At 41.1% G+C, this 19,958-nt stretch overlaps 1 protein-coding gene across 1 annotated transcript; it reads right to left on the bottom strand.

The window, feature by feature from the left end:
* Positions 1-553: 553 nt before the first annotated feature.
* Positions 554-11,396, bottom strand: LOC139667047 (mothers against decapentaplegic homolog 4). The gene is made up of 10 exons (XM_071546426.1): positions 11,179-11,396; positions 9,283-9,752; positions 8,270-8,444; positions 7,410-7,664; positions 6,550-6,657; positions 6,364-6,414; positions 5,798-5,981; positions 5,485-5,653; positions 5,117-5,255; positions 554-4,016 (listed from the first exon to the last, which is right to left on the bottom strand). The coding sequence occupies exons 2-10, from the start codon at positions 9,520-9,522 to the stop codon at positions 3,805-3,807; spliced, it is 1,533 nt and encodes a 510-aa protein (XP_071402527.1). The 5' UTR covers positions 9,523-9,752; positions 11,179-11,396; the 3' UTR covers positions 554-3,804.
* Positions 11,397-19,958: the final 8,562 nt, after the last annotated feature.

Raw genomic sequence — 19,958 nt, 5'->3', positions numbered from 1 at the left:
ACAGGCTGACAGCTACAATATTACTTGTAATGATGTGATATCTTATTGATCCCCATTGGAAAATTATTTTTGCTTGCCCCTCCTCCCTTGGGAGGTCAGGTACAGAAGAGCACCCATGGAGCTGGTAGATTCAGTGATACAGATTCAGATCTTCCTACACACTCCACCACCCTGCTGCACATATCCACACCTCAGGACTCTATTACAACACCTCAGTTTAACCCCAGTAAACTTGAAATGAACCCAAATGGCCTCAGGATGTCTCCGTTATTCATTTGCCTTGACTTGCATCTTAGAGTCCAAACGTCCAAAGACCAGATATTGTGAGGACTGGTTCTTATTGGATGATTTCCTGCTCGAACGTGCAGCAACATCTTGAGGTCGTTCAGGTTAATCGGAACTAAAACTGAACCAAACTTCCTCTCAGCTTCTTGGTGATTAAATACAACAGTCCATCACTTCTCAGTTCTGATAAGTTTCACTCGTTTCTGCCTGTAAGCATATTAGTTGTTGAGAAAATGAACAGGTCACTAGTTGTAGAATATCAGGCCATGTTTAATAATAGATTCTCACATAAGAAATACAGGTAAAATTTATATCTGCAATTTGTCATAGTAGTCACCATCAGCCCATTTGGGCTGTGTGTCTATAGGCTGCTATAATAACTGCAATATAAAAAATGTCTGTCTGTCCACCTTGGAGCACAGCACAAGATAACAGGTTATTTCTCCAGATAGAATTCAGCAACAGTTCTCTCTCAGAAACATCTTGTAATGATATAAATGTCCTGTTTCTTGCCATTCAGTCAAAGGCATAATTACACTGGTAGAGTAAGTGAATGAATCCTAAAGTTTAATTCTTTAATTCCTCATGTAGGACAAACGGCTTTTTAACAATGCTGTCCAAAAGAAGAGCAAAGGGAAACGCTCATGGGTGGGACACTTAAAAAAAAAAAAAAAAAAAAAACAGGACAGAAAAGCAACCCATTACTTACAGTTTTGAATTTAAAAAAAAGAAAAAAAAAAAAGATACTTTCACATCAACTTGATTCATTCATATAAACTCCTATAACCAAAAAAATAAATCTGTAAATTCCAACAAAGTTTGGAACAAATCCAACTTTTTTTTCTGCCAATATTTCAGCTGTAAACCGTAGAGTCAGTGTTGTGCTAAAATCCGTACATCATAGAACCTTTAACACTCCTGTTAAAGGACGTGAAGACAAATTTGTAAAAACCTTTATTTCAATCCTCGTCCTCCTTGTCATAAATAAAAAGAGATATGTTAATAGACCCAAAGAATGAAGATATGGCAGTTTGGTGTCAAAATCAACTAGCATGATCAGGTGGGTCTAAACATTACGGGGGGTAACTGAAATTCATATTCCTAATCAATTTGTGTAATCTACAACAAGTGGGTATAAAATAACAATGTAATAAAATGTGTCACATGCAGCTGGGGGAGGGAAGGGGGGTCAAACCAACACTACAAGTTGGTGAGGTAATTTTCTGTTTGAACCCCTTGTGAATGCAGACCAGAGTGGTTCTGCCTGAGACCTTGTAGGCCTAATGATCTTCCTTCAGTTTCCCCATGTACTGTAGGGGAACTTAAAGACTCAATGAGGGGTGAGAGGGGGGCATTTTCCATTACTACTCACCATTCATGCAAACATAGACATGCATTTCAAAAACAAAGTTATTTACATGGAGAAAAAAAACCAACTCAAAATCGCCAAAAGATAACCCTACAGATGTGTGTAAATGCCTATATAGTGAATGGGCAAACATGTTTTATTTTTAAAAGGTGTCTTAGTGTTACGCGTGTTTTCAGTACAAATTTATCACAACATCGCTTCCGCTCGCAATTCTACGTAAAATATAAATCCACCTCTCCGCTCCCTTGTTCATATCACAAGACAACACAACCTCAAAATAAGGGCTATAGAATTAAAACCAAGAAAAAAAATAATAAAGTGCTAAAAATAAAATACAAATTACTTAATGAAAGCAACAAAAATAAAAACCAAGGAAATATATCAATATTGCTGGGAAATTGTCCTAAAATTCTTAAATTCTCTTTTCTCTCTCTCGCTCAGTAAACTATACACAAAAGAGACCAAAACCTGGATCAAGTAGTATGTGTGGGCACCAAGTCATAGTATAATTAAGTACAATGATTCTCAACTGGTGTAGAGAGACAGACTGGTATGCCTTGAGATTTTGTTTAAATCGTAAAAGCCAATTAAAAAAACAAATCACCTTAAAATTCAATTCAGCAAGTTTTCTCCAAATGAATAGAACTTGAGCAAAAGTCCAGCAGCTCATTGGACAGAATTTCTCATGGTCATACCACTAGGCTTCTTATGATTTTTAATTTGGTGTCACCTCAAAATTTCAGTGTGCCTCAACACCAAAGAGTTTGAAAACCACTGTTTCTGTATACTCTGATCAAATCTCAAATGTCCAAGATCAACTGCTTGCCCAGTGGTGTTTTTTCTTTTCTTCAGAGAAGACAAGGAGTTCACAGAAAACGTTTGAGATTCATCCTTGGCGGCAGCATAAGAGAGGGCATTTTTCCAAAAACAGAGATCATACCTGGGTGGTGACCCATGATGAGTGATCACTTTGAAGTTGAAGTCAGCCGTCAGAGCATCTTGTCATCACTTGTTTGTTTTTTTTAAAGGCTAAATTGAGTGAGTGGTGCGAGGAAATGATACAATCACAAAAAGTCAATAAAAGCAGATAAGTCACCAATGGGTAAATCTTGCTCCTTAAAATAAGAGTTATTGCATTCAAAAATCCTGCATCCGTGTGGACCTAGTCCAGAAACGGGGGGGTGTAGGGTAGAAAACATTGTCTGGTCCAAAACCTCTACTTTTGCTCTGGGATCTTGTCTAAAGGAGAGAAAAAAAACACTAGTATTATACGTCACGGGGCACCCGCCAGGCATAGACCTGCAACTGTTTTTTATGTGTCCAAACCTGCAGTTTGACAACACCTGACCTACAGTAGTCCGTAACCTGGGGTAGACTTGTAGTTCAGAGGCTGAGGGTCAGCTTTAGGCATGGTGAGTCTTTCATACTCTGTGATATATCCTTGTACAAGGGGATGGCTGAGGCTCTGTAAGCCTAAATGTCTAGCATGACCTGATCCAGCTTGATTGTCCTCAACCTGATGGTCAGCTGTAGGCTTGGTGTAGAGCAGCAGGCCCTCATATCCGGGCCCTTGGGGGTCCAGAGTGCTGCTGAACAGAAAACCAGCGGTACTCTGGACCCTGAGGTCCAGATACGAGGACCAGCTGCGTAGAGTGTCTCATCTCCAAGTGTACAGCGCTGTGATGTTCTTGTCTAGTTCTGTAAATCTAATGTCTGTCAGTAGTCAGTGGTTGTGTATGATCCAGTTTCATGGTTGAAATCCGCAGGTCGTGGGTCAGCTATTAGCGTGGTGTGGTTCTTTGTCCGGTAACTTCTCTGTGATATACTCGTCTAGTTCTGCAACTCTCCGTTCCAGTCATCACACATCAAAGCCATCTATCAAAAATTAATCTAAATATAACTTGGATATATGGCTTTGGCCCATGTTAGTGTTACCCCTATTTAATAAGCAAGGGTGGGGGCCACAGTGCGTGGAGGGGCCTCCAACACCACCTGGAGGAATTTCTCACTGGGGACAGCTTTCTTGTCACAGCGTCACAAATTATGTTTCAGAGGCGTTTCCAACCCAAATCAGTTCCTTTAGGGAAGACTTTCCATCACCATCGTATGTTACGGTGTGATGTGGGGGTCGTCGCCAACCTGAGAAGGTCTCAGTCCAGAGGTTGTGGGTCGGCTATAGGCATAGTGTGCAGAACCTCGTCCAGCAGCTGTAGAGCTCTGTGCAGGTGGATCTCGATCCAGCAGGGCGTTTCCTTGATGCTCTGGCGGGGGTAGTCGGGCCCCCAGCCCTTAACGAAGCTCATCCTGAGAATACACAGCCTCCGAAGGTCGTCCACCCCAATACCGGCTGCTGCTGACAGACCTGAGAGGAAAGTGGGAGATGGCAGTTGCAATCAGATAAGTGTGCTGCTCCTTGTGTTGTCAATGTCCAACATGAAACATGGCATTTTCCCTCTAGCTTGATTTGAAAGCGCATGTGATGTTTCATGGGGTAAGTAATAGGGATGGGCACAAAAATACTATTCGATATTCACTGGGAACTATTCGACCATTCTCCGAAGATCTTCTTCCTTTTAATGTTAAAACAAGAGAAGGACCGGTTCGGGCTAATCAAGCCATAGCTATTTACTACTAGCAAGCTATGAAAATATACTTTTTAAGATTTAATGACTAAAAATTCGATAATCATGACCCATCCCTAGTAAATAAATTTCATGAACCTAGGATCCATAAAACAAATTGAAAACCAATCGATTCATATTAACTACATGTCTCTAATCAACACAAAAGTGAATCTTAAAGTGATGACACAGGCAAATATTTTGGGTGGATTTTTCTGGCAAATTTTTGGAGCAATGTACCCATTAAATATCTAGACAAGCTGGATCAGTGGCAAACTTAACCAGCAAAGTTTCAATATCAAGCAGTCAGATAAAAGATAAAAGGTCCGGTAACCTTCTCTATTCAAAACAATGTCAGTGACAGTGCAAGGCATTGTGCCAAACTCAGTTCAGCTAACATAACCTTTAACTTCAGCAATGTGACTTCATTTTTTAAATTTCAGTGCAAATGATGTATGGCAACTAGCTCAGGTGGTAATTAATTAGCATTAGCGGTGTCAAATATTACAGATTTCAATATTGATGAAAATTAAAAAGTACATGAGTAAAAGTCTATGAGTCGAGTGCAGTACAAATCATGTAATTTAATCCATTTTACTGTCAAAATATGGTAAAATTTTCCCTGAATATATTTGTCCTCTTTACACATGGCTCACACTCAAACAAATCTGTCCTAACTTTGCCCTGAAAACCTGCCTGCCATCAGCTTTGCTTCCTACTGATCCAGGTCACACAACCTGCTCACTGTCACAGCATCTGCCTGTGCTTCTTCCCACTGTGTCTGTGTGTGTTTTTGCGTGTGCATCTACATTTACAGTATCTGTGTGTATTTGTATCTTACTAATAGCCGGGGCAATCCCTCCAACTGAGCCAGGTCCAGGTATATTCCCAGCCACAGCTGCTGCTTGGGCTGCTGCTGCTGCTTGGGCCGTTGCAGCCTGCTGCTGCATCTGTCTGTGGCACTGACGAAGGTCAAACACCTAGCAGGAGAGAAGAAAATTACTGTATATATACAGTATGTCATATTCAGAATTCTGAATACATGGCAAAGGATATGAGTGGCTTGGACTCAGCAGTTTCCCAAGAGACATAAGTATTATATATGAATGCCAATGCTGAGTAATATCCTCTTTTTACAGCAGAGTGTGGGTTCACTGCAGGGTGAATATTAGAGAGGAGAGGCGAGGAAAACTTCTCTGACGTCGTTACCTTGATGTAAGCGCTGGGGTAGATTTTATGAACAGCGTCTCCGGGGGCACGGCCCGCCTCTCTGTCCAGGTAGTAACTCTGAACAAATACTGCGTGGTCACTGAGGCAACGTACCCACACGTCTCCCTCGCCCTTACACTCCAGCTGGACCCCTTTACCGATGTGCAGCCTGGGAGAGAGGAGGAGGAAAGCAAAGAGGAAGGGAATTATTTTGAAATGACATCTTATCACAAAAGGCCTACTGGCAGATACATTTTTAACCATCAATGTTGCTCCTTAAATTTCGATATCCTCCATCAGATGAGTCACCTACCTTGCTCTTTCAATGGCCTCAGTGCGGTGAACGTTACTGAGCTGACCCAGACAGAACCGGTCCCCTCCTGAGGGGTCAACATAGCCGTCCACCGTCACAATGGGGCAGGTGGAGGGCACCTTGAATGTCTCACCAACCTGAACGTCCATCTCAAAATAGGCAATGGAGCACCAGTAGTCAGGGGCTGGGACAGAGGGAAGAACCTGACGTTAATAAACTAGTAATAAGTAGTAAAAGGACTTACAATCCTACACATGTGAAAAAAAAAGTTCTGAGATTAATCTCAGAATTCTGAGAATAAAGTCAGAATTGTAAGAATAAAGTCAGAATTGTAAGAATAAAGTCAGAATCTCAGAATTCTGAGTTCCAAGTCAGAATTCTGAGTTCCAAGTCAGAATTCTGAGATTAAAGTCAGAATTCTGAAAAAAAAAGTCAGAACTCAGAACTTTTCACTTTTTTGGAGGCAACATTGCCTTCAGATCGATGAGAAAACGGATGACAAATTTTCCCATTTACATAATATTTTGTCCATGGATTATGTAGTTGAGGGTTGTGTGTGTTCTCACCTGGATGATTGGATATAGGAGGCTGAAAGGCGAGCTCATTATGCACTGGCCCTAAAAGACAGAGAGAGAGACAGAGAGACATGACACTGATGAAGATGTAACCGCCCAGTTTGTGAAGCAAGAACTTGATGGTGTGTATGTGTGTGTGTACTGAGAGCAGTAATGATGGTGTGTGAGTGAACTTACAGTAGTGTCCGGGGTGTGGCATAGGTGGGTGGTGCTGCAGATGACCGTTGGTGTGGTGGGGCATGTTGGGGGTGAAGCTGCTGTTCCTCGACCAGGTGGAGCTGGCGTCTGTGCAGAAAAAGAGGACAGAGGTCAGGTTGGAGAGAACAAACTCGGACCTTCTCTTTCTTAAACAACGCGTGACACTACAAGGCAATAGCTAAGAATTAAGTAAGAATGTTTCTCAGTGAACTTGTCAGGTTAACATGTCCCAACCCAATGCCGATGTAGCCTACTTTGAATTTTTTACAGGGTTCCCACACTCAATTGGACATCAAATTCAATGACTTTTCAATGACTTTCATGGTCTTGCTGGTGTGATTCAAAGACTCAAAATAAGCATGTTTTGGGGTTGGATAAATTTTAGGATGGGAAGTGCCATCCATTCGTTATCAAAAACTTTCAAGGCCTTATTTTGTTTTTCTCAAATTCACAAATTTTCAAGGCCTGTGGGAAGCCTGTTTTTATGAATGCAGAATTTAAGTACAAAAAGTGACCATTTCAAGAAACAGATATAAAAGTTGCCAATGTATTTACTACAAGCTAAAAAGTCTCTCTAAAGTCTATCTCACTGTCATCACACAGAAACACATACTGCATATACACACACACAAAGATAAACATAGTAATATCATATCTTCCACCCTGATCTGGCAGTGATGGCAGGAAGGCCTTTAGTGATGTGAAAGCGGAATCACACAGACACAAAGACAGAACTGCAAACAAAACAGACAGGCACAGAAATCGACAAGGCACAGACAGAAGCACAGACAGATAAACACACACATACACTCAGTTGAGAATTTAACACTGTATCTTACTCCCTGATCCAGCAGCAATGGCAGGGAAGGACGATGATGAGGCGGAGGTGGAGGCCTCGGAGGGCGGGAGCAGGGTGGGGGTGCCGAAGGGCTCGGAGGGGGCCGAGCGGCTGCTGGAGGGGGGGTGCTGGATGGTCTGGATGGAGTGCCCTCCCTCGATGGAGGGCAGACTGGGCTGTCCCTCAAAATCATACTCATCCTTAACCATCAGCCCTGTGCTGGGTCCAGAACTGGTCAGTGTCAGCCCTGATAAGTCTGAGGACAAAGAAAAAAATAAATGGGTGGCGCAAGGCACTAACAGTGCCACGGTTAGGGGTTCAATCCCCATGAGTGTCATACATAGAGCTGTAAGACATTTTGGGAACAATCACTCTGGGATGGGACGATATATTGAAATTCAGCATATCGCAATACAAAAATGTGACTATGTATCATGGAGCAGAAAAATGAATTGTGATATTAGCTACATTTTATTCTGCTGTAGTAATCACAAATGAGATGGCCGTCTCATCACAATTTCGCAAGCTCTCAATCGAAATTATATTATTTGCAATTTCTAATGACATTTTTAAATTGTTTACATTCTAGCAAGCCAATGCCATGGCTAGAAAGATTTGTGGCTCAGAAACAAATATAATTCTGCACAGTCATACTTTGTTGTCATTGAAGTTTTATTTATTTATTACATCATATTGTGGTTGTAAACCCCATGTTGCGTATCGAGTCATACTGTGAGATAAGTGTATCGTCTCATCCATAAATAAGGTTAATAAGAATTATGTCATATCACATGTTGCGTTAGGCATTTTAACCGGCTCGAAAACACCAACTGGCCAGAGAAAACTCCTCTGATTACTCACCTATTCCAGGAGACACCACTCTCTCATAGTGGTAGGGGTTGACACACACGCTGTCACACTTGAGATCAAAGGCAAATTGGCAGTATTTGACGTGCTTCAGTTCATTCTTATGCAGGTCTGGCCACCTCCACAACCTGGCATAGATTACATGGGGGAACCCTTTACGCCCAGCCACCTTGGAACAACAAAGCAGGGAAATGATACAGAAACACTGAGTCAGATATTCACAAGATCAGTAAGGAGAAGAACAATGTGACAACTGGAAAAAATAATCATTCCTCTCACTGTCTTTATTGCTGTCTATACTTTAGTGTGAAGTCAAATCGTTGGAAGAAAGAGAACACAGCTTTCTCTTGACTGTTCATACCATTTTTCTTTGTAAGGTGAATAGCATGTGACAACTGCACAAACACGCATTCGCTCTAATGCCGTTGAAAATGGTTACAGCACAACTACGGTCTACTGCACAGAGACATAACTTCTAGCTGCTTATTTCTCATGACTTCTAAAAGAAGGCACTGCAGCTTTCTGATTTTCCAGGACTTACTTTCCAGGACAGCAAAGTTTTCCATGACATATTGCTCATCATCTACATTTGTGCTCTCCATGACTGCAGCCTTTAAATTTTTTTACAGCATGTGTGAGAATATTAGAGAATTACTTACCGGTTTCCTAGACATTTATGTGCAAAATTCCATGACATTTAAATGACTATTCCATAAAACTATATCACAATATCTATGGCTTGTATATGTAGGTTTATATGGTCAAACATCCCAGGTTTTGTTTTAGCTAGTTGTAACTAGGAATATGGAGCATTATTTGTTGAAATGTAACTTGATCTACCAGCAGCCAAACCTGTTGTTTGAAGTGTTAAACGATTAATTTTAGTTGAAAATAGAAAAAATGTTATGTAATTTCAATAACATCTCCAAACATTTAAGTCTGTATAAAATGAAAGGGCCAGGGGCAACCCCCCACCCCCCCATATCCCTCTAGCTCTATCCTCATACCTGCAGCCGTCCGTCCAGTGTCCTCTGGATGGTTACACACTTGCTGGGATGGGCCCCATTGGTGGTAATAGCCGTGATGAGTGAATCCAGCTCATCCTTCTTCTCCTTCAGCTTTTTCACCAGGCTCTCGATGGCCCGCTTAGCAAAGGTCTCGCTCTCACCACCCTGCCTGTGACACATCAGGCTGTGCACGATGCTCAGACAAGCATCATTGCTAGTAGGCGTGTTGGTGATAGACATCTTGACTGAACTGTGTGGCTGTATTTCTTAGAGAAAGGATGGGGGAGTTCCCTTGACCCAGGTGTAGATGTATTGTTTATACTGTGAAACACAACATCAGAAGGCGTATGCAGATGGGAGTGTCTTCACATGGGTCACTCAGACGACTGGATCCATGCAAAAAAATAACCAGTAAGTTGTTTGGGTTTTAGGTAGTTCTGTGCTCAGAAACCTCTCAAAGATTACAGGATCTGAAAGACAAGATAACACACAAGGTTAGGGACTGACCTGTGAAGCTACCGTGACCACACAGTCTAGCAGACAAATTAGCTTATATACGCTCAAAGTCTCTATTTGTTTTGAACCTGGGTGGCTGACGAAAAGCATGAACCTCAAAATTATAACGCGATATCTATTACCTGCATAACGCTGGCTCACCAACTAGATAACGATATGGCGAATCAATATTTTTCACAACTACGACTAAGTTTGGGAAAACCCTGAATTGTTTACTCAAGGTAAAAACTTTTAGCCGTTCAGCTCCGCTAGCAGCTTAGCGGCGCCAGTGTGGCTCCCATTAGCTTTGGGAAGCTGAATCAAGTTACCAGTGAGAGACACAAAGACAGGAAGTGAGCAGTCTTTGCCTTCAAAATAAAAGCGTCTAATTTGTCACTTAAAAAATATGCAACGATAATACAAAATAGAATGCAACTAAACAGCATTTACATACACACTTCAAAGATTATATTGTATTATCGGGCATGATATTGCCTTTGGGACAAATGAAATTGGTTAATTATAATTATCGATGACTTTAACACAAAGAAACATATCGACAACTTGGAGAGAGTCTACTAGTCTAGTTTGGCTTATATCAGTGGCACATTTGATTCTGCATCCTGGTGTGAAGTCAGACACAATTCACCTCAATTTAAAAGCATTGTGCCAATCATCTAATTGTTTTTATATCAATAGCAGGTTTAGTGTGTATATATTTATATTTATATATACATATCTATATATACTACATCAGTTTAATTATGTGTGTGTATTTGTGTTAAACATATTTTATATGCGTTTTCTTATTGATCTTTTGCTCAACAAGTTCTCTGGTATTACGTTTTTTTTTAGTCCTCGTGAGCTGTGACGGCATTTTAGTCAACACCTATCATGGCTGACTTACTGTAGTAAAATGCTATAACAAGGATATTTTGCAACTGTATTTACATGTACTTTAGAAATTATTTTTTCACTTCTGTAATTTGTCAAAAAAACGGCTTTATTTTGAAAGATCGCCCGGAAATACTATTTTTATTCCGACTGACTTGACACTACACTTGCAAGCTAACTGCTACTAAAAACATAAGCTAGCACTGAAGATTGTTAGTATTAGCATACTAGCTAGCTAACGCAGCAAGCTAACGATAGGTTAGCATGTGTGTTTGTTATTGACAGTTTCAGGCAACGACAAACATATGAATTTGTTAGCTACTTTGCTTGCTAAGTAACAAGAACAACCTTAATCTGCTGACTAAAATCGTGATAATAATGATCGCTGTGTCGTTAAAAATTGCGAACTAAAGCTAACTAAATAGCTAGCTGGCTAGCTAGCAGTTAAGCTACCCCTAAGTTAGCTAGTGGTAGCTAGCAGGAGAGCCCTGTCTCTCTCCAAGTTACCGTGCCGTCGGGGCCGACGTTGGGGCTGTGCAGATCATGTATGCCTCTCGGATTATCCGCATATAATTCCTCAATTGTTTACAAAAACATGATTTAAAAATCCCTTCTCCCGCAACAGTATCCTTACATCCTCAAAATAAGAGCGCAGATATTGCCAGAGTAAGACTGGGAATTAAATCACAGATTTCGTGTCAGGGTTTCTGCTCCCTCCCGACCCAGTTCACTCACACACACCGTACGATTTCCTTCAATGGCGCGTTGAGCATGCGCAAAGAAGGACAGGAGTGTCACATTTCTCAACAGGCCAACAACAGAGTTGGTTTCACAGAGGTAAGTGCTTGCTGTTGTTGTTGTTGTTGTTGTTGTTGTTGTTTTTAAAGTCTATGGTCATAGTCATGGTATGTAAACAATGATACAGTGACGCTTCTAGAAACAGCAGCTGACCAAGTGTAGCATGTAGGAATCCAATAGTAATCATTTATGAATCCATATACAAAATTTAATATGAACATAAATATTTAATTTAATTTTAATTCAATTCTGTTTCATTCTGTTAGTTTGGTTCAAACTTTTTAACTAAATAATTACTGCCAATGTGAAAATTGGAGGTGGTAAAATAAAAGACATTGTTAGCCTATATTTAAAATATCCAATGCGGGGCAGTTCCAACGTTTTTGCACAGATGTTCTATGAATGATACTAAATTATGAATCTCATAAAACCTAGTTTTCCTTAAGCAGCAACTTAAAACCTATTTTCTGCAAAGGATTTTGAATATTAACATTTGTTGATTGTGCCACCCTGCATTATTCTATCAATAACAGTCAGCTCATGTACAACTCTAGTTTAGTATACCTACAGAAAATAGGGATAGGCTTGTTTGAAACTAAAGTGGAGATTGCATACGGTGATTAAGTGATTTAACATAACATTTAACATGTTATTTTATATACTGTATATATACAGACGCTGTGTGAGTGTGTGAAAGACAGAGTGAGAGACTGAGAAAGAGAGGCTGATCAGAGAGACCCTTATGAAAAATAATTTTAATAATACTGTAATACACTTTAGAAGGATACAATACAAATATCACAGCAAAACTTTAAAATATCACGCACCTACTATAGCTCAAAAAATGATACAGAATATCCTACCATAATCCATAGGAGATAAAAACCAGGCAACAGTAAAGATACTGAGTAAATGATAGGGACTTTTCAAAAGATTAGGATTTGAGATTTCACCTTTTGCCGGTTGTCTTTTTATCTGGTTTGAACCGAACAGGTTTTTGGAGGTTTGGGTGGCCAAATATTGCTCCATGTTGGTAAGAGAACCTTGATGAGAGAGAGACTGTGTTTGGCCTCAGCTTGGCTGCCGTATCTTGCAGGATGACAAACGAGGTAAGAAGTGTTGTTTGGGCTGACTGCTGCTCTGCCTCGGTCGGTGGTTGAGTGGTGCCTCCCCTCTCCATTAGGGAACTAGGTATGGAATTAGGTATTCCTGGTCCAACATGCTTAAGTTTAGCTACGTTTAGTGAGTATTTTAAATACAAAATGAATAATGTGGGTATTATTCAACAATCAGTACTGAATTTTTTTTTTTACAATCTCATAAACTTTGCACTGTGCAAATATTTTTATTGCTACCAACCCATTTATTTACTTTAGACTATAATTACTTTAGACCTGTAAAATGTATTTTTATAACTGTTTTTTTGTTCTTGTTTCAGCAACAATAGGCTGATGGGACAGCTGACCTTTCTCGACTGAGACCAAGGCCTCATGCTGCTGTTGCACTTATCCTACAACATCTGTGTTCTGCATGTTTCCTGTGTGGGACCCCCAGTAGAGGGCAGTGTTTTCAGCTTACACCCATGGCTTATACCAGTGGTTCTCAACCTCTTTGGCTTGTGACTCCTTAAAATGAAGTGATACCTACTCCAAAGTATGATTTTCCTTTTTCAGGTTATTTCATTTAATTATCAGAGGAGGACTAGTATGGAGACTGAAAATTATTCAGTATTAAAAAATAGAGAAAATTGTAAAAAATAAGTATGATAATTAATTTGTATAGTATATGTTTCTTTCCTATCCCATAAATATTCTCGTGACACCCTGGTGGGTCCCGACCACCAGGTTGAGAACCACTGGCTTATACAACTTCACTTATTCATCTTTTTGTTCTGAGGGTTTCTTTGTGAAAAATAAACCCTAAAACACCACCACCCATTATATAGGAAATCAGTGAAATCAGCAGCTGTAGTGTTTGACTGGAATGAAAACCAGCAGACTCTTTGGCCTCGATGGCATATTGTTGAAGATCACTGCACACACACACACACACACACACACACACACACACACACACACACACACACACACACACACAAACACTCACACGCACACACACAAATGTTCGAAATGCTCCACTGGTTACCAATTCATCCCAACTACAGATGTGAATATTACCCGCTGACAAGCAGCAAAATGGTGATTAATTATCAGCCCTGGTAGCTAATGAACTTGGCATGCTCCCATAATTTGACTTTAATTGTCTATCATCTCTCTCTTTCTCTCTGTTTCTCTTTCTGTATCTCTCCCCACATCCTACCTCTCTCTCTCTCTCTCTGTGTCTCTCTCTCTCTCTCTCTAATAACCTTAGTGGAAGAGGTGAAGTTGAGATAATTCTGTAATTAGAGCAATGAAAATGACAATGGAATAATTTTCTTCATTTTGGTGTCCCAAATTCTCTCTGTCTTGTTTCCTCTTTCACTTGCCTCTTCACTTTATTCTCATTTCCCTTGCTCACTGTTGGTATGGTGTTTCTCTCTCTCTCTCTCTCTCTCGCTCTCTCTCTCTCTTCAAAATAGTGACCCGTTGCCTGACTTGATACTATATTTTTTCCTTTTCATACAGAACGAAACAGAAAGAGAAACGGAGATAGCGGGAGAAGGGAGAGACAGAATTGACAACCACAACAAAGCGCCCGAGGAAGGAATCAGAAAAAGAATAAGAGTCACTTTAAAGCACAATATACTGTATGTAAGAATTTGTCTGTGTCACATTTGTGGCATGAACATATCGATAGTACTGAAGTAAATCCTGGAACATGGGAGAACTGAAATCCCCCCTCTCTAAATATTCATACCGTATATAAATACACATATAAGCACACACAAATACATAACCTCCACTCACAAACAGTAAGATTTCCCATCCTGACCAGCAGAGTGCAGTAATCACCAGCCTATAAAGTCTGTGCTGTGGGCCTGTGAGCGGGGCTGGGAGCTTACTTCATTCAGAAAGTTCATAATTAAACTTTTGGTGTGATGAAGCTGTCATATGAATGAATGTTCTGTCATTAGCAAATTAATTACATTTTTTGAGTTATAAAACTGAAACGATCCCTGACATGAACTGAATAAATCCGTCAGTTGACTTTTTGTGTTTTAAAGGCTAAGTAAAATCTTGTGACTCTAAAAATCTATAAAATACATTCATACATTCATTCAAAACCCTATGAACCCAAAATAAAATGAAGCACATTTATTTATTTATTTATTTCTGAAACACAAACCTTTTGGAAATACTAGGCTTTCATCTGACAGTTACAGAATGGCATGTTATTAAAGGGATGTTCAACCAATTTAGCAGCTCCAACACAAACTTAAACTACAGAAGAGGTTAACTGGTGTTTGGCAAATGACGTTAAGTAGTCCAAACTTATACACAAGTGTTGCATTTTCATGTGATGTTCAGATAATTCTTTGACCTGAAGGCAGTTTTACAACCGTGTAAACCTGGAATGAATAGTGTGACTTTCTGGTAATAGCTGTACAAATTGAATTTAGCTAAATTTAGCTCCCTGTAATGCAAAATGAATGGGAGTTTCAAATGTTTCAAATCTGAACATCAAAGTTCCTGTTAAAGTTGATTTAATGTGAATTGATCATGAACTGTGAAATGTGGCTGTTGCCCTCGTGACTGCCATTCATTTAGCATTAGCTGTAGCGGATGTTTGTGTGGCAGTAACCACCTTTCAGACCAATCATCTGAAAATCACATGGAGAAAAAAAAAGGAATCATGCTTTAAATGTGGATTTTATCTTATATTTCACATGGCCGGCTGACATTAATTAGTAAATATTAGCTGTTGCCAGGTAATTCTATCACTTCTCAAGCAGTTTACAGTCTTATCAGTAGTAGTGCAGTTTTATGATTGTTGATCAGCTGGCTTAAATGCCTACAGTACACTGTTGCTGCCCCAAGAGCAGCAATACTCTGTATGCAATAAAGTGATAATAAGGTAACATGTCAAACACCTAGAGTACACTATTCCTGCCCCGAAAGCAGCATTGCCCTATAGGCTAGGATAAAATGTTAACTGATCAGTTACTGCTTACTGCATATCTAACACTTGTGTATAACACTTGTGCATGCACACACACGCACACACACACACACACACACACACACACACACACACAGACACACCAACAAACGTACACACAACAGCAAACAACAAGTGAGACACTGTGATTGGTAAGGCTGATTTCCTTCAGGGTCTCCACAGTGATGATGCTGAGGTTGACCAGACCATTATATATCACCTTGACAACCGTACCTCAGAGGCAGGACACATGACTGCTCTGTGTGTGTGTGTGTGTGTGTTCCTGCATGCTCAGTGCATGTGTGCACACAAGAGCCATGAGAATCGAGAATCGCAAACGTCACGAACGTAAACGCAAATAGACAAGCAAGAGTGGAACGTATGTGACTCTCTCTCCGTCTCTCTCTTTGCTTTGCTGGGAGAACAGGATAAACTGACAGCAGCTTTCTAACTTAAAGGATAAATTTGTCGATTTTGGAATGTAATATATAATTTGTCTCTGTAGTACTTGGACAAGAGGCCTAGCAACGGAGCTCGCCGTTTCAACCGACAGCTGCCGTGGGACTCGATATTCTCTCTGTAAGTACTGCAGGTATCTAAGAGACAAACTTATCCTTTAACACACCAGATCACCTGCTTACAATCTCCACCCCCTCTCCCCTCCTCTTCCTTGTCCTCCTTTTCCATTTCCTCCTCATTCTCAACCCCTTCCACCTCTTCTTCCCCATTATTACCCTCCACTTCCTCTTCCTCCTCCTTCTCCTCCCATCCCATCCCATACCTCATCCCTGCCCTTCTTCTCACCTATGCTCACTCTCCCCTGCATCCATCCATCCATCATCCCCCGTCTCCACTTTCCTCCCCACCTGTCCTCCCCTCTGCCTTTTCTTTACCGAAACTTTCCACGCCTTCGTCACACCTTCCGCTCCTCCTTCCACTCCCTTCTTCCACTCCCTCCTTCCCGTCTCCTCTCTCCTCCTCCCTCGATCCCCTCGCCCCTCCCCCTGAAGCCTGAGCACATTGCATGAGGGGGATGTATTAAATCTGAAATCTTTCCACTTCAGTGGGATTCAGGAAATTGTCTGCCCTGTGGGAAGTAAATGGGCAGGGAGGGATGGATGGATGGATGGAAACAGGGAGGGATGGAGAGGAGGAATGAAATGGATGGAGAGATGAATTTAGCGTTAGGTGGAGGAGGGAAAAGAGGGAGGGAGAGATGGATGGATTGGTTGAGAGAGGGAGCCAGTGATGGAGAGAGGAAGGGATGGATGGAAAAAAGGAAGAGAGAGAGGGAGATGTGGGAGAGGAGATGGGTGAGCTGTCTGTTTGAGGATAAATCAGAGAGGCAGTGCAGTGAGGAGGTCTATATGCATAAACACACACACACACACACACACAAACAGATGTGCAAAGACTGTGTGCACACTCATGCTCGTACTCACATGCATACAAACACACACACACACACACACACACACACTCTGCCCCACGGCGAGGTGGTAAAAGGCCACGGCTGATTGGGTGCTGCAGGGTGATTTCGCCCGGAGTGGCAGAGCAATGCATGTTGGGATGTTTGGATACAAATGCAGTCATCCATGAAGGCATGAGGTAGGTCACCCCCTTTCTCTCTCTTCATCCCTCCCTTCATACATCTCTGTCTCACTCCTTTCTTTCTTTCTCTCTCTTTATCATCCCTCTCTCATTTCTTTTTCTCCCTCTCTGTTTTTTCTCTATATTCCTTTTTTTCTGGCTCTATCTTCCCCACATTTCCCAGAAGGCCGATCACTAATACTTCCAAATCTGCTCCTCTCTCTCTCTCTGTTGCTTTCAATCCATCTTTAACACAGAATGTATATTCGCTCTGGATATTAATAATAGCTCTGTCCCTCTCTCTCTCTCTCTTTTCTCTTTTTGCCTGGCTTCATCTCTCTCCATGTCTAAATCTGTCTTCCATCTCTCCCATTTCTCTCCTCTTTATCTTCCAGTTTTCCTCTCCTTCCATCTTTCTCTCCCTGCAGCCCAGTCTATCTCTCTCTGTCTCTCTCTCTGTCTCTCTCTCTGTCCCTCCATCCCTGCAGTGTAGTGTGCTAACAGAATAATTAGTCGTGCTTGATGTCTCTGACAGATCTAATCCTTCTAAATGGCCACCACATGCCTCCCCTAATCAGCCCAGGGCTAGATACACACACACACACACACACACACACACACACACAGAGACAACTGCATGCATGAACACACATAGTTTGGAATTAGAAGCTTCCATCTGTGTTCAGAGTAGTTTTGAGATGTCAAGCGTAAAGTTTTTATGCCCCAAATAGTAAAACTAATAGGTAAGGTAATTAACTATGGCTACTCAAAGCCGGCATCTTCAAGATACTTTGAGCGCAGAGTATCAAAACCCTTCGATATCTGGAAATAGCGCTTGTAGAGATGATTAGGTTGCAGGTGAAACCCTCTGAGAGTGCCAGTTCTGCCCAGAATTATAAAGTTCCATCTGGTACTGCATTAAAGACAAAAGAAAGAAAGAAAATGAATGTTGTAAATAAAGAATACTGGCAATAAAAAAAATCAAATTTCTCAATAAAAGGTATATGACATATTTTGAGTTTTATTTGGAGCTTTTTATTGCTTTATTGCGGGTTTATTAAAGGTTACAAAATGAAACAAAGAGCTTAACATTTAAATAGTTCACTTGTTAGACAGCTTACTAACCCGAAGAGAGCGTGAGAGACGTTTTGAATCTCAAGTCATCTGCTCTAAGTTGATTTACCTACATGTGGTTTGAAGCACAGTGGATATAATTTCAGGGGCTGCAACAGTTTGTCAAGGCTTTGTGCTGGAAGGAACACGTATGATTTCCTGTGCATGTTTTTATGTTTGCATATGAATGTGTGTGTGGGTTTGTGTGTTCTTTGTGTCTTTTTTGTGTCTGTGTGTGTGTGTGTGTGTGTGTGTGTGTGTATTTCCATATCTCCCTGTAAATGCACCCTTTTGATTGTGCATGTAAATGTGTATAATTTTCTCTGCATGTTTGTGTGTATGTGAGAGAGAGAGAGCAAGAGACAGAGAGAGAGTGTGTGTGTGTGTGTGTGTGTGTGTGTGTGTGTGTGTGTGAGAGTGAGCGCTTATCCCTCCCAATGGAACATGACAAGCATCATTATTGTGTTGCTCAGAGTCAATGTGCAATAAATACAAACAGACAAATACATTCTCTCCCTTTCTCTCTCGCTCTATTACACACATGCACGCACACACACACACACACACACTCACACACTTGGTGCTGTGCTGTATGCCTTTGTGTGTTGTGCGTGTGTGTGTGTGTAGTGTGCGTTATTGCGTGTTTGCATGACTGTGTATGTGTGCTCTCTGTGTATGGTGAATCCTGTAAGGCGGTGATAGGAAACAGAGACGGAGCCATCAGGGGTTTACAGCTTTATACTGTTCTACTGTGTGTTTCCCCCTGAGACAAGACTATCAACACTAGAGAAACACTGGCGAGAAGCAGAGAGAAAACAAGAGAGAGGGAGGAGGAGGAGGAGAGAGACGGGAGAGAGAGATATCTCAAGAGAGGAGGCAGAGGGAGAGAAGGAGGGAGGGAGGGAGAGATAAACATGAGGGAGGAAAAGGAGGGAAAAGCTGCAATGAGGAGAGGGAGATGAGGGATGGAGGGAGAGAACAAGATAAAGTGAATGAGGGAGGTAGATGGTGGAGGAGGGAAAAGGAGAGAGGAGATAAGCGAGAAGGCTGAAGAAAGATGGGAGGAAAGAAAATAAAAGAGACTGAGGGGGACTGAATGATGAACAGAGAATGGGAGAAAACTATGGTGGAGAAAAATACAGGGGAAGGAAAAAAGAGTAAAAAGGTGCAGTGGTGGAAAGAGGAGGGGAGGGATAGAGGAAGAAGAGGGTGATGGAGCTCTTACTGTAAAGGGAGGAGGGTGTGAATTATAGGAGTGCGAGGGCAAATCAGCATTAGTAATGGGTGTACTTGTTATCTCTGTTATTTTATCAGGAAACACCTATAGGGAGAAGCACACACACACACACACAGATAGAGAGAGAGAGAGAGAGAGAGAGAGAGAGAGCAGGGTGAGCAGGCAAATATTTACACAACACACAAAGTATGTTAAAGAGTTGCCCAAGACACACATTCACATGGCTCAAAATACACAAACACTCATCTTCAAATACACATGCTTTATTTGGATTAAAGCACAAGGACACACAAGCACACATGAGGATAATTGTGTCTAGTCTATTTATCTTCCCTGCTGTTTTCACATCATCGGTGAAAGCAGAGTTTTACCATTGTCACTGTAACTCCAGTTTTGTCATGTTTCTTTTTTTTTCACCACTTTGTTTATTAGTTTTCACAATTAAAAAAGA

Source organism: Centroberyx affinis, unplaced genomic scaffold (genome assembly GCF_046629955.1).
Source record: "Centroberyx affinis isolate AG114_WGS23_722 - 3 ecotype Tasmania unplaced genomic scaffold, CSIRO-AGI_Caff_v1 ptg005270l_1, whole genome shotgun sequence".
Lineage (NCBI taxonomy): Eukaryota > Metazoa > Chordata > Actinopteri > Beryciformes > Berycidae > Centroberyx > Centroberyx affinis.
Note: the sequence above shows the minus strand (reverse complement) of the source record. Positions and strands in the feature narration are given on the sequence as shown.